Below are 15,342 nucleotides of genomic sequence, written 5' to 3' on the forward strand. Positions count from 1 at the left end.
TAATGAAAAATGTTATCTTAGTGTTGATCGTTTAAATAAAAGAAAGTATAAACACACCTGTACATTTTTCCAAAACTGTAATTAGTATTCAAACAAAAGCTTTTTAAAGAATGTTCTGAAAACTGAATAAAAAAGCTTGTAGTTTGAAAATGCCTGTCCATTGTCCTGCCCTTGTTTGCCTTTTTCCTCATCCATTCTACACCTTTTAAACATACATTAGTCTTTAGACTCCACGCTCCTCAGACACAGATTATCCTTTACTATATATTTAAGTGATTCAAACATGCTGTCATTTGAACTGTTTAGAAAATTCCCCCTGAGGAAAAATTTCATCTTTAGAAAGCTGGTTTGTCAAGCCCCAAAACATTTAGGCTCAAAAGATCTGTTCAGTTTGTAGCCCCAGACGAGACAGATCCTAGGCACAAATTCTGTGTACGTAAACAAACCAGTATTCATCCACGTTTCCGAGTGGCAACAGGTATCCAAAGAAGTTCTGAAGATGCACAGAAAAGTCAGTTCAGTTCAGACTAACAAAAATGAAAAAGGAAAGGAACAGGAGTTACTGAGAAGTTAAGACTCCCAGTCACACTTGCTAGACGTAAAGAAAAACCCGAGGCTTTTCAACTGTTTGATTAGTTCTCCTGACAGTCAGAAACCACAGTATTCCAGTGAGTAAATTCAAATCTGAAAGCCTCAAGGAGGGCTATATGAATAATACACACTGCTTCTTTTTCAAACTTCTGCTGCAAAGAATTTAATGACATTAAAAAAAAAATACTCCTGAACATAAGTGAGCAGACATTTTAACAGGTTTTAAACTTATTTTATTTGCTGGGTTTGGGTAGCATGCATCATTTTACAGCACCGGTAAACAAGTCAGTGAAGCATACTGCTTTTAGGAACTTGTACTGTGGAATGTCTTCAAAACCATTACTCTCTTTCCCTCCACTCCAGTCCATAACACTAGCTGAAGACAAGACAGACATGTATCAGGGCAACTTCCTTATGGCTAAAAATATTCATAGCAGCGACTTTTAAAAGAGGATTTTATTAAATCAAGTCATTGCACTTGGGTCATTTATTGCTATAGCGAACAAAGGCCATTAAATAATTAACACCTTTCATTTGTGGTTTCAACTGATTGTCTTCTTCTGCTTGTCTGCTACAAGCATAAATGCAGACACACAATTTCTGTAGAGTCAACTGTTACAAGATTTGTTTTATGCTCTGATCACAGTGGATGGCTTGTATAACAAAATTTTCTATTCCATTAGGCTCAATTCTTGCTTTTCATTATCTGACTTAGAGGTAAGAATTCTAAATAAAAGTTTAGTGTCTGGCAGAAGTACTACTGCCACACATTATTCCTCAATATAAAGATTTGACTGAAGTCTTCAATTGTGATGCATCTATGCAATTAGAAGTTAAAAGCATTCATACAGAATCAGCTTATGATGTGACTAGCAAACATAACTTAATACCTGCACAGTATATTATTCAATTTTTATTAAAAATGTAAATCAGCCACTGACGGGCATCTTCCAATTGACTTTTTGATGTTTGCTTTTTATGATGTATCAGTTGTAGAAAAAGCATACTCTGAAGAATAACACTTTCATGTCACTTGCTTAAGTGACATACTAAATAATTACTATATTTATGGCTATTCCCATGAATAGAAACAATTATTTCTCTCACCAATGGACTTGTCAACCTGTGTGGCACTCTTTTGCCATTTAAGTTTTGCTAGACCAAAAGGAGGCAAGGTTGTTGCTAACTGAAGCAATGCATTTGACTGGCTTTCTAAAGCTGTATGTTCTGTAATTCTTTATCAGTTAAACACAGCGATAAAAGGAATTTCTTCTCCCATCACTTTGTATGTTATCTGTGTATTATTCTTGTGCACTGTGTTGATCTCAGGGGTTAAAGATAATGGCAATCCACAAGACTTCAACTGCTTTCCGTAAAGAATATATGAAAGACAGTCTTGGATACCAACACAATGCCATCCAAGCAACTGTTCTAATCAATCATTAAAACAGAAAGATGTTATTAAATTTAGAGGTACACAACATACAGAGAAAGTTTATGGCATAAATATATACATATTGAGACCTTCAGAGTATCAGAGTCACAAAGGATTTATTTGGAGCCATATTATTAACAAAAACTGACTCGTGTAAAAACAGATCAAGATGTAAATTTAACCACTAAAAAGACTGATTAATTCATTTTAGATACACAGAAGCACAGAAATTGAGAGTTAAAGTTTACTTTTCCCTTTGTGTACTGTAATATTCTAGGCACAACAGGTTGAGTTAAGAATGGATTCTAGCCTTGTTTCTATATTTCTTGCATTTTGTGATTTTAAAAGTTAATTCCGTTGTAACTTCATGATTCAGTCCCAAATCCCTTTTTAATCCAATAGTGCAAGTGACAAAGTGTTCTGTTAAACTATTCTGACTAGATCATTCGTTCTTATTACGATGCATAGGTGTTTCATCTGCTTCATTGCATTAATGAATTCCTATCTCATTACTCAACTTATAAACAGCATATTATTAATATTCTCACTGCAGACAGGCACAACAGCATAACACCCTGGATAGGACTGCCAAAATTAAAAAAATATACAAATATCATATATTCCCTTTTGCACGTAGGGGAAAAGTAGTGACTGAATTACTATACGGCTATTCCATTCCTCCCAGTAGACTATGTTACAGATTACTTGTAAAGACAGATCACGCTATTTATAGTATAGATCTCTTTAAAAATTAAGCTACAGGTATTCAATAAAAATCTATTAAGAATTCCCTCTGCTTTTTATACATACTCAGTAGTATTTTCAAGCAAACCAAAAAATAAAGGTCTGCAATTCCAGCACAGTAAGAAATAAGGCCTCTTTTATATTGGCAAAAAAATTACACCATTGTTTTATCTCTCTGAATAAAAGACTATATTCCTTTTTACTATATATTTTAAGACTGTAGAACACCAGCTTCCATTATTATGAAATAAGAAAATCAGTTCTACTTGTGTTCAGCTTTGAATTCCTGGCAAGTTAATGACATGGAGTCCATCGCTGTCTCATGTAGACATCACTGCTTTCTTCAATTTTTCTATTTCAAGCTGAAAAACAGATATTAAGAAAAAGGTTGGTATTTAGGTAGCAATAACCTAAAGTCTTCAAAGCTTTCACCAAAATTATAAACTTCAAAAACTCAATATTTACAGTTCATACTACTGTATTGTTATAGTATATTATATTTAAACCAAGGGTTTAAAATAATCAAAAATTCACCTATATTTCTGATACATCTTACTGGATAAACTCATTCTGAATAAGGTAACGACTTAACAAAGCTGTTTTTCAGCTTACTTAACGTGTTCTGCACAATGATGTATCATCTCAGACTAGCTTCCTAAAGTAGGCTTCATGCAAAATATTGTGCCATGCTTAATTTGATCTCTTCAAATGGATTTGTAAGACACATGAAATTTATTTTTTCTTCATTCTCAGTGCATACTTAACATAACTTCATTGTTTGCTATAGAGATACACTAAAAGAAGAATCTGAGGGGCATGGGGTTCATTCGTAAGGAGACTTGCTCTTCAGATACATTCTACTCTTTGCACATACATCACTAAAAACACTGCACCCTCTTTGAATTAGTTTGAACTATCCTCTTAATACTTAAATAGTTCATCCAAAATTAAGAAAAAAAGTTGATAAATTCCCTGATTTTTTTGGACCACCTGTATATAAACTAATATTTTGCTTTTGTAAAAGTTGAAGGACAAATTTTATCTATTCTCTTGGAGCATATTCAGTTGTGGTATATTTCTAGCACAGAACAGAATCTAGTGCCATTAGACTGAACTCTCACTCCAACACCCATATATATTGTTAATAACTATTTTCCAAATAAACAAAGGTATCGAATTCTAGAACACTGTACATGCATTTTATATAGATTTTTTACATACACAATTTTACATTATATGTATTATATAAAATCGTGTGTGTGTGTGTGTATATGTATATATGTATATGTATATATATATTTATATATATATATATATATAAACTAGTATTACCTCCAGATTACTTCGCATCACCTTCTCTTCTTCCAAATCCTTCTTTAGTTTTTCCAGTTCTTTCCTAACAATTGTTAAGAGAGCAGAAATACAACATAAATTAGATAAAAGTTTTCATGTTATTGAACCCTGGAAGCCCTGTTCAAATTTTACGAGAGGAATTCACATAGCAAAGGTTTGAAGCTACACCTTATAAATAAGCCTTTATTTATAGTTACATGAACTGTTTCTCAAATGATTTTGACTGGAGGCTTTCACCAAATCTGAACACCTCTCACTGATCACCATGCAGTTATCTTTAACTTTTGATTGCGATATTAAGCAGGCTAATTAAAAAGCATTTTTACAGCTATTTTACTTTAAGAAAGGAGGTTGAACTGAAATGACCTGGAATTTTCTGCATGTTCAAATCTGGATCCAAACTTTAGATAATTCATCTAATTATTCTGTAAAGAATGCTTTAAAAAAAAAATCCATAAAACAGTTTCTCTTTTATATCACAGACTTGCATTTTGAATTATAAGAATCTTACTTTGACAAATTGAAGGTGTACAAGAAACACATTGCTGGGCTGAAAGCTATATTCAAATTTAACCCTTTTTGGACAGACCTGAAATCAGGCCACAAGCAGCCATTATGGTAATGGTTTCAAAATACGGCATTCCCAAATGGAACATTTTGGGCAAAAAGTTCCTAGAACGTGCTGTATTCCATAACTGGGTCCAGATAAGAGAGTGCAAAGAGTTATCATCATGTAGCTGATAAACTAATGCATTAATCTGTGGGACTCCTTGGTTAGTAGTTTGCTTTAGAGACCAGCTGACGAAGATGCTTTATAACCTCTCTGGAGGTCATTCTAAAGCCTGATTTGGTTAGCACAAGGCATCGTTTATATGCTTGCATATACATACAAACATTTATACGTATGTACTTATGTACCAAAATGAATGTCTGTGCTGTAAAACTAAAAATAGAGTTTCCTGAGTATTGGTCTTTGTGGCACTTGTTCAAACACCAATTAGATTTCTTTCTTCCACGTCCTCCTCTAAACACACCTCTACGCACACATGCACAGACGATGGGGACACCATGATCATCAATTTAAACAGCACAGTAATCTGTTGCTTACTACCAGTGATGTTGATGCTACATTTATTTATGCACAGTTATTACGCAAGCAAAGGTAGCACATGAACTTATGCTAAATATCATAAAAGTGATATTACTTTTACTGTAAGGAAAAGTAAAAGTGTTTAAGCAATATTTCCAGCAAGCAGTAACGAATGAAGGAGTACAAGGTAGGAAGGAAAAAATTGTGTACAAATTCAAAAAATACTTCGGCATCAAATCAGTACACATTTAGGACACCTACTTGGATCAACTTCTACAGAAAGCAGCACTGAATTAATAAAAATATATTAATATAGAATAGCTTTATCTTTAAAAAGAATTTTGGAATTAAGCTTATTTAGAAAATGTTAATATATATTCATTTGCAGATTGAGAAGGAAAATATTTACCCATGTTCTTTTTTCAGTGCCTCTACTAAACTCATCAATTCATTAATCTGAGTCCTGAGCTCTTCCACAGAAGTTTTTCCATCATCTGTTTCTCCTTTAAGTTTAGTTTCTCCAGGAGAAAAGCTGAGTATAACAGAGTTTTGTCTCTGAGATGAAGATGGAAGTGGCGGAGTGAATACAGATGGCTGAAAAAATAAATCAGTAGAAAGCTAAGTGAAATCTTTACAAACTGAACACTTAGAGTGTACAAGTTGTACTGGAATGTGGATCATCTTGCATATACACGTTAGCTATTAGCATTTAGTTACATGCACAAAATTTTCCTTAATTTTCCACCCAAATTAAAATATAGGAATGGTAAAAAAGGACTATCTAGTTCAAATGGACTACTGTAGTATATAAAATAGTTATGCCCTATGCAGGAACCTCATGGAAATACTATACACAACAAACAAACAAAAAACCCCTACTTGCATTGCAGTTCTCTACATTTTAAAAAGCCATGATTTAATGGAGCCCCTTAGTTCACTACAAGCAATCTTTTGCACACTCTTCTGATCTGCTCATTTGTTCTACATGTAGGAAGACTGAAGGCTAGGCAGACACGAAGCTTATGTGGAAATGGTAACAGTTTCATGCCACTCAATATCAGAATTCTCATCAGAAGCTTTATATTAACTGACATGGCTCACTTGCATTTAAATACAATCATTTGCATTTAGATGGTTGCATCAATCCATACTGTAAATACAAGCAAGAGAAACAGAATAACTAGCTGCCTGGTACATCTCTAGCTTCTCTGGTATCATACCTTTTTTGTTTCGAATGGCTTTGGTTTGGCACTTTCTTCTTCTTCTTTCTGCACCTTCAAAATTTTTTCTGGACTCGCATTTTGACTTGGCTGGTAAATAAAACATTCACACAAAACAAAAACATTTTCATGAGAGAAAAAACAAGAACTGTTGCACGTTTCTAAGGCATGATGAAAAAAACCCTTAAATTCCTAGACTACTGTGACTTTCTTTCCCTTCCACTCAAAATCTTAATTCTCCTGCAATGTTCATTCAACAGAATTTAAATCACACAAAGGAATTTTGGACAGCATTTGTAAGCATTTCTGCATTATTTAACAGAATGAGTCCTTGATGCTGTTGGAAGCCTGTAGGTACTTTCATAACACACATACATTAATAAGCAATAATAGTAGATGGTAACTGGCGTGATTAAACTATAAAACGTTAAGAAGATATTTATTCAATTTCAAGGACTGAAACCTTGTTTTCATGGTCTGATGATCTCATGTCTTAGCACGCGAGATCATGCATCCAACTTAACATCAACATTAAGTGACAACTCTGTTAGGGGTAAAGACTATGTATTGGTATGCTTGCAAGGCATTTCATCATCAGCGCTTCTGGAAGAGCTGAGGATTCACAGCAAAACCTCACAGAAGAGAAAGTGGACTCCTTCCGCTGTAGTACAATTGTCTTCATTCTCTTACATACACTCCTCTGATTTGTGAATGAAAATTCCTACAGACAAGATCTATAGGAAATGAACCTCTTCAGCATCTTGCATTTCACTCTCAGGTAAACGGTTCAGAAGACCGTTTCTCAGTGCAACCCTCTTTCCAGGGAAGGTGGTTCTTAGGTTACCTCTGGAAAAATACAGCCAATATACTCACAGAATGACTGCCACCGAAACGTGTAGGCAGCCTCCTGCCACACATCTTGGGTCTGCTTGCAGTAGGGTGTGAGAGATTTTCTGAGGTAGCTATTAAGTCATCAAAGCTTAACAGATCTAGAAAAAGATCAAAAATGAACCACCATCAAGATCAGAAGTTTCTGATGTGTTACTTATCATTTTTTTCCTTAAGGAAAAAAAAAGAATTTATCTGCATTCTTATTGTTTCAAGGATTTTCATACAGTTCATGCTGCATGCGCTGAAACAACTAGATGACTTCAGCATATCTGGAAAACCACATTTTCCCTCTGAAAAGACTAAGAGTTGATTCAATGAGCATTTAAATTCATGCTCTCAGAGAAGTACTGTAGTAAGATGGCAGCATAAAAGAGACCTGACAAATATTTGGAGAAAAATTTCTGTGACTGCTTTCCAGGACAATTAAAAACAATTTTGAGACATGCCATTTTCAACTACTTATGAATACAAAAATATAAGGAACATGATAAATTGTATGTCCACAGATTCATGCAAGGTAAGTTAACAAGTTATTAACTGCAAATATTTCTGTGCAGTATTGTTTTTTTAAAACAGCCTCCATACAGTCTGTAATAAAACGTTTCAGAACTTCATTCTCATACTTTATTAAGATCTACTGATCTATTTTTTTGAATAGTTTCTTTATGCTCTTAACTCTACGTAAAATCTCTCCTGGATGAAATCTTGCTTTATTCAGCAACCTAGATCCTCCTTATAGGAGGAAATTCCTCCAGTAGGAATTCATTACATCCTACAGGAAGAAGCAACCTTGGGAGGGGTGTGTGGGGGAATCTTTTAATAGGTAGAATAAAACATTTGTATCTAACCAAAAACATAACACAAGTAGTTCACCTGCTTAACAACTGGGTTTCCTAACCTCTTTATGGGAACTTTTCCACAAAAATAAGTTAATACTTACCTACCCGACAGATGCACAATGAGTTGTTTTTTATTTATGTATTGACATAAGACTACAGAATATTAGATATGAATTTACAACACTGAAATTAGTCTGACTTATTCCAGAGATTCTATATATTTAATTAAAGTGTCACATGGCATTTAATATGGACACCAAAAGTAACATCCAAGCATATTTTCTTTGGTTTTGTAACCTCTGTTTTTTATGTAAGCATTATGATTTATCAAACAGAAGGCTTGATACTTCTTTCCGTATTTCCTTATTATTCTTAAATCTATAGCAAGAGGTCAGATAAGAAACAAAAACCTATGAAAACACTGGCCAGACCATTTGTACCAATGCAGTGTTTGAATCACTTGAAGCTCATCCACTAAATACAAGTTTTATTCATGCATTGTCAAAGCTATTTTATACCTGTAGGAACTAAGTTTTCCACTGAATGTTTTGACCGATTTTAGTGTCTTTACTACTCTGTATTACTATCCTTTAAGTCCTTAAAATATTGACACCTTTCAGACATCCCTGGACCTGTCTACTTCATTATCTGTTTTGTTGAACTACGAGTATTTATAACACCATCAGTTACTTATCAGCTTTGCTACTTTTCAATTTTATTAGAGTATGTAAGGACAGTCTTTTATAAACATGTAATCATATTTGCAATTAAAAAAAGCAGGGAAGAAAAACAAAAGTAGGAAGAAACAGAAGAGTGATGTATGGCAAGGGGCTGATGGAAGAAAGGATGAGGGAGAAGAGATGACTATGAAAGTATTTCTATTGTAGTCTGTGCCAATAAAGTATTTAACTTGTTGGAAGTTATACAACAGTAATAAAGGGGGGGATATTTTCATGTTCTTCATTTGATCTTCTAGTCTCAGACCATTAATCCATGCCAAAAAGTAAATCAGGACTTACGTTAGTTATTTATTATTAAAAAAAGCTAACAAGAAAGCAGGAAAAATTTTTATGTATTTTTCCATCTTTTAAACAATCCTCCTTTTGTCATTCTGCAGGAATGACAATCTATTTAGCAGTAAATTTAAATAAGAATCAGAAATTGAGTCACTATTACTATTGTAATGCCAGCCCTGTCTCCATGAACATCAGTCATGGACATATTAAGAACAATGTCTGTATACAGGAAAACAAACAAACAAACAAATCAACATTTCACAAGGCTTGAGGACATGAATATGATTCAGGACTGTAGCTGTCTATGATTAAAAATATAGATGGTAGATGATATTAAAGCCACTCTTTTTTCCTCTTGGAAGCTCTTACACATAAGAACTGCCACACCTGAATAAATTGCTTAGCGCAAAATATTGCCAGCACATTGCAGACAGAGGGAATTCCGACTCTATTTGCACTTCCCTTTTTTTCTTTCCCTCTTGTTGCCTTGGTAGAGAAGACGACATTAATCATAGGGTGTTTGGGGGTTTGGGGTTTTTTTTTACAGCTTTCTTACCTATATTAGCAGAAATCTTGGCCCCACTGAAATCAGTAGGGACAGCAGGTCCCTGATGAAAACCATTGCAATTTCACAATTTACATCCATTTCAATCAACAAAATAATACATCAGTTAACTCTTACAGACAGCCTGCGAGTAACCAATGGAAATCCCATCACAGTGCCAGAAAAGCAATCTCGCACATCTGCAGATTATCCAAGTCCAAAAAGAGATCAAGGCTGAGAGAGAGAATCTTTCTCTCTAGAAAGAGAAAGATAAGCTAACCTTAAACACTTACTATGGACAGACTGTGAGAAACAGCTTTTCTGCAACCTTAGCCTAGATTCATACATTACAACTGCCAGGAGCTTTAAAAGATATAGTTAGCTAAGAGGTTTCATTAGTAAACTTGTGCACACTTCAGTGTATTCATACCATTTTGTCTAAAAACAACCTTAACAAAAAGAAGTAAAGCTGAAGGGCTCACTGAAGAAATTATGGCTCCAATGCTTCATATGCTGCTGGGGCTTAAAAATTCAGGAGAGAAGTGAAATGTTGCTATTATTTTGGAAGGCAAGACCTCATATTAATCTCCAGAGTTTAAATAAATAAATAAATAAAGGCAGTCCTTTCTCCTACCAGATCCTTTCTCATCTTGCTGAGATTACATCCCGTAAAAGTTAGGGGACAGATATAAGTTTAGGAATATTTAAATTTGAAGTCAAGCAAAAATAAGATTGCTTGCTTCAATTAAGCATGACCTGATGCAACTTTTACAAATACTATTTTTCACCACTCCTAATCCTAACTAGCCATATAGAATAAAATAGAATTCAGTGCAAACAGACTCTGTAGTTATGTCATTTGTGTGTACAGAAAGATAAAGTAAAGCCATTCAGCCTAAAGACACCAGAAGCGCTATTAATATTGAACACAAAAACTGTGCATGGCTTATCAATACCTAGGTTGTAAGAAAGTTTTTTTTTTTGTGTGACTTCTACAAGTTCCTAATTGAACAGTTATTTAAAATAAATTCTTGTTTAACAGCTAAGGAAAACAGGCATTCAAACAAACAAAAAAGCATTTTAAACTGAAACCCAAAAATTTTAGTATTGATAACTGCAACTGAAAATTACGTTTATGATGTTAAGAAGAGGCTATGTGTATGGCATAAAGCATTTGGATTTCCTTATAGATTGTTATCTTACCAAAATGGAGAAGGGTAGGGTAATTTCCTGACACGTAAGAAGGGAAACATGGCAAACAGGATAGGAAACAAAATCTGGAAAGAAAAGTCAAGGAGAGGAATGTCTAGAAAAAGATTCTGAACAAAAAAATTATTTTACAAAGCAGGAAAAAGAAACATTTGTAGAAGAAACAGAATTGCTTTACATGTTCAGCATACTAGTATTACAGCTTTAGGTCTTTTATAGTACTTTAATTCTAATCAAACAAACATTTATTGCAGTTTTTCAAATAAAGCTTCAACAAGAGGTATTTCAACATGATCAATGATTCTGAATGTTTTCACGTATTTGTCCTTAGCTGATGACTGGGATAGTTTTGTTTCGTTTTCAACAGGTACAGAATATTTACAGCTGCTCCTTAAAGCAAATTGAAGTGGCTGAACCTCTAACACACACTTTCAAGCTTTAAGATTATATTTATAGGTCTTTCATACTGTAGAGAATTACAGTTACATCAGATAAACTTTAGCAATTTTTTTCTGCTGATCAGCAAGTAATTCCTTGCCAGAATACCAGGCTGCAGGGAGGCCACTGCAGGACTGGGGCCTTCAAACTCAGAGAGGTATCTCTGCACTTTGACTGTTTCTATCCTCCGTCCTCAGCAAGTGCTGCAAGTTAGGCTGATATTCTCAAGGTAAAGCCTTAGATAATCACTCTATTTTATTCCAGATAGGCGATTAAACTGTTCTGATCTAAACTTGACAAATTATTAAAAATACAATCTGGATAGACTATAAGGTTGCAATCACCGACAGTACTCTGTCAGCTACTGAGTGTTTTGGTTTTTTATTTTCCCCCAACCTGCGTATTAAAAGATTGAGTTTCTCTGCGAACCTGTAGAATCACATGTCAGTGAACAGGAATGAATATGTTACATCAGGAAAAAAAAAAGGCTTTTAAATATGAATATCTAATATCATAGCTAGCACATTGCCACTCTGATTATTAAAGATGTAAAATAACTGCATCTGAAGAAAAAGACATATTCCACCTGTTTTCACGAGTTTTTTCCTGGTGATATATGATACTATGCTATACAAACACATCTAGCACAACCCTAGAACTGAACATTTAAGTAATAAGACAAAGCTTACATTTTTAATGCTATGTTGTGCATCAGTCTTTCATCTCTCTGCTTACTTTGGCCTGAAAGTGTTTCTTCTGTACAATCACTCAAGCTACACATTTAGATAATAGAGGCAATTACTAAACTGCCAATTCAAAACATCTTTAAAAGAAAAAGGCATACCAAAGCACATGCCTAAGTTTCAATGAATAATAAAAAAGAGAATTTATAAATGCTTCAAGAACATTCAGCATTAATACTGACAATATTTATAATCTTTCCAGGATGCTTATGTACACAGAATCCAACTTTTTGCTGTTTTGAAAGAAAGCACTTTATTAAAAATGTATTTGAGCTAAACTTTCCCCAAACAAAACGTTTTAGCATAGAAGCACATTTTAAAGTGCCATGTGTCTTAACAGCAAAATCAGAAGTCCCCCTTCCCATTCATAAATTGCTTCAGCTTTTTAATGTATTATTTTTGTTTCACAGACCAACTTGATTACAGTTTAGTAAAAACCATTCTACATCCTGGATATCATCTCTTTGTAACTGGCCTAAAAAAAATTAAAAGTTAAAAATTAAAAAAAAAAAATCAAGTTATACTACAATTTCAAAATGTATTATTCTCAAACAACCTTTTTTGAGACGAAGGGTTGTATTTGAGATATACAAACCAAACAGTGCAGGTACAATGCACTAAATCTTTATCTGCAGTGTTTAGTCACACAATAAAAATATTTTAGAGATTTAAAAAATACCCACAGCAGGCAAACTCTGCATAAAATGCATGTAGAGGATTGAAGTCAGCTGCACTGTCAGTAAAGGGCAAAACGTATCTATATAATAGCTCTGAGAGCCTGACCATAAATGTGGTTGCTTTAACCAATAATAAGGTTTTCACTGCACAGATTTAGATTTAAAGAGATGTCAGATTTGGCTCACGGTACCTTAAGCAAAGCCAGCTTCTTCCTCCCATAAGCATGAAATTTAAAGGTCCAATACACCACATTGGCCAAATTTTAAAGTATGATAAAGTCATAACCTATAGCAGCTATGAACTTAATTGCAGAATGCTATACTTAATGGCATTACTAAAAATATGGAAGTTAGCTAGAAATGCAAAGAGTATCTGAAATGCAAGAGCAGAAGAACAAACAGTACCAGTCAGTAAGAAAACATTTTCATAAAAACACAAGATGAAAGTAAAAAACACGCTTTCAAATTGGTAGAACAAACCATTAAATGTTCTTCTGCTCCTCCCATCTGTTTCCACCACAGAGTTCATCAATTATCTCCAAATAGCCTACTGACATCTGTACACTGTTTTCCGGCTCTTAGCAGGAACTACCTACAGCAGTTCTAAAAAATACACTTTCTATTGAACTAACATAATTACACTCTGTGGCATTTTGAGTAAATTACTTGGAGAGCTTATTCTAACCCTGTAAAATACTGCAATCCAAACAGAAAGACCCAGAAGAAATTTTTAATTCTTCTCTTACCTGATTCTTTAGAGCTCTTTACCACAAGTGAATCTACCTCTACTGATTTTGGTCTAAGTGGTAATTGTTCAGAGTCTAACTTTGGTTTTGCTACTGGCTCAATATCAGATTTCGGTCGAAGAGAAACAACTTCTCCATTAGACCTGTAGTAAGACAAGCAACACAAAACATATCTAGTCAGGACATGAGACAGTTTACAACTGAATTATACTAAGAATTAAAAGCAAAAGGGGAAATTTCAGCAGATTTTATGTTTTTTTAAAGCCTTACTTAAAATTAAGTCTTTTAGAAGCAATTCTAGTCCTATAAAAGCCAGTTCTTCTGTTTCAACTCTTGTGGAGTGCTCAGATGCATAAAATGCCCTTGAAATTTCATCCAAAGCTCTTAATGCTTTGACAACCAGGCATATTTTGGCACTTAAATCTAAAAGATTACACTTCAGTGAAACAGAAAACAAGACAGCTGAATATGAATAGCACCTTCAGTAATATCTCTTGAAATATTCAGATACAAATACTCATACTCCTTGACATCAAAATCTTCTTGTAAAGAAAAAACTACCTAGAACAAGTTATTTTCTTCTGAGCATGCAAGTAAGTGTCTAATACGTATAAGCTCTTATTCTACATACAGCTCTCAGTCTTTGTTACTCCTGCTCTTTATTCTTTCATGCTGGGTCATATCATCCAAGAACCAAAAAAATGAACAGATGACCTTTTCCTTTACAGTTCATGCCATCATTTATGCCACAGCATAAAAATAAAGCATATAAATGGAAGAGCTGACAGCTGCAATGTATCCCTTTCATTAACTCGCTGTCTCCCAAATTATTTACTTGTAAATTTAACTGTAGATGGAAAAAAAAAATAACTTTATCTCCTTGGAGCAATGTTAAACTTCTATACATATCTAAATATCCATAAAATTTAAAGTTTTCAATTATTGAAGGACCACAATTTACTACATGCCTCTCTAACTGCCCATGTACCCTCTTGTATCTGTAACTATTGCCCAAAATTTGCAAGGGGTGGGGATGGGGATGACTGCTGGGGTTAAAGACTGAAAATCCTCTAGTTTGGAAGCTACAAAGCATCAAGTGATATAGTGAGATTACATACTGAAAAAAATAAAATAAAATAAAAATCAAAACAGAGGTAAAATGACAAGTAGCCTAGGATGTTCTTCATCAAGCACCGAATTGTCCCAGGGCTGGGCAGGGTGTGCATTAGAGGTAGCTCTGCCTACATTGTCCTTTGTAGGCTGCCTGTTGGATTCAACCCTAAACCTTTGCATTCTCTCCACTCCATCTCCCCACTGTCCTCCTCTGCGCTGCTTTCTCCCTTTAGTTTATTCTTCCTTTTGGAGGGATGGAGAAAAAAAGGAAAAAAGAAAGAACGAAAAAGAAAAAAAGAACCTCAAAGAATGTTTGCGGCCATTCCCTATCCTCCCCACTATTTAAGATGCAGGTTCTTTGAGGTAGTACTGGTACTGTACAAGGCCAGCTTCATCATGAGCTCACTTTCTGACAGTTCTTTCAAGTCAACCAAACACCCCAAAGGGACACAGTTACTTGCGAGCAGTATATCTGCGTTCATGACTAAGGCTATGACAAATACTTGAACCTGGGATGGAGGCAAAAAGCCTGGCAGGGGAGAATTTCTATTAATTCAAAAATTAGTTTTTCCTTGGTGAAACACTGTAAATGTTCTATTCCTCATGAGTTTGAAAAAAATATTTTTTAAAAAAGAAAGAAAATAAAAAAAGAACTAATAGTTGCTATTACCATCCCTATTTGGCTAGATATTC

General features: G+C 34.3%; 1 protein-coding gene across 3 annotated transcripts in view; it reads right to left on the reverse strand.

Annotated features, from left to right (window-relative positions):
* Positions 1-1,280: 1,280 nt before the first annotated feature.
* Positions 1,281-15,342, reverse strand: part of CD2AP (CD2 associated protein) — an 84,408-nt gene continuing 70,346 nt past the window's right edge. For all 3 annotated transcript variants that reach the window (XM_067294376.1, XM_013955627.2, XM_013955626.2), the window contains exons 13-18: positions 13,537-13,679; positions 7,307-7,422; positions 6,434-6,523; positions 5,623-5,807; positions 4,103-4,166; positions 1,281-3,132 (exon numbers count right to left, since the gene is read on the reverse strand). In XM_067294376.1, coding sequence (XP_067150477.1) covers positions 3,091-3,132; positions 4,103-4,166; positions 5,623-5,807; positions 6,434-6,523; positions 7,307-7,422; positions 13,537-13,679 — 640 coding nt within the window. In that variant the 3' untranslated portion in view covers positions 1,281-3,090. The remainder of the gene's footprint in view (positions 3,133-4,102; positions 4,167-5,622; positions 5,808-6,433; positions 6,524-7,306; positions 7,423-13,536; positions 13,680-15,342) is intronic.

The sequence above is a fragment of the Apteryx mantelli genome, chromosome 3 (genome assembly GCF_036417845.1).
Source record: "Apteryx mantelli isolate bAptMan1 chromosome 3, bAptMan1.hap1, whole genome shotgun sequence".
Taxonomy (NCBI): domain Eukaryota; kingdom Metazoa; phylum Chordata; class Aves; order Apterygiformes; family Apterygidae; genus Apteryx; species Apteryx mantelli.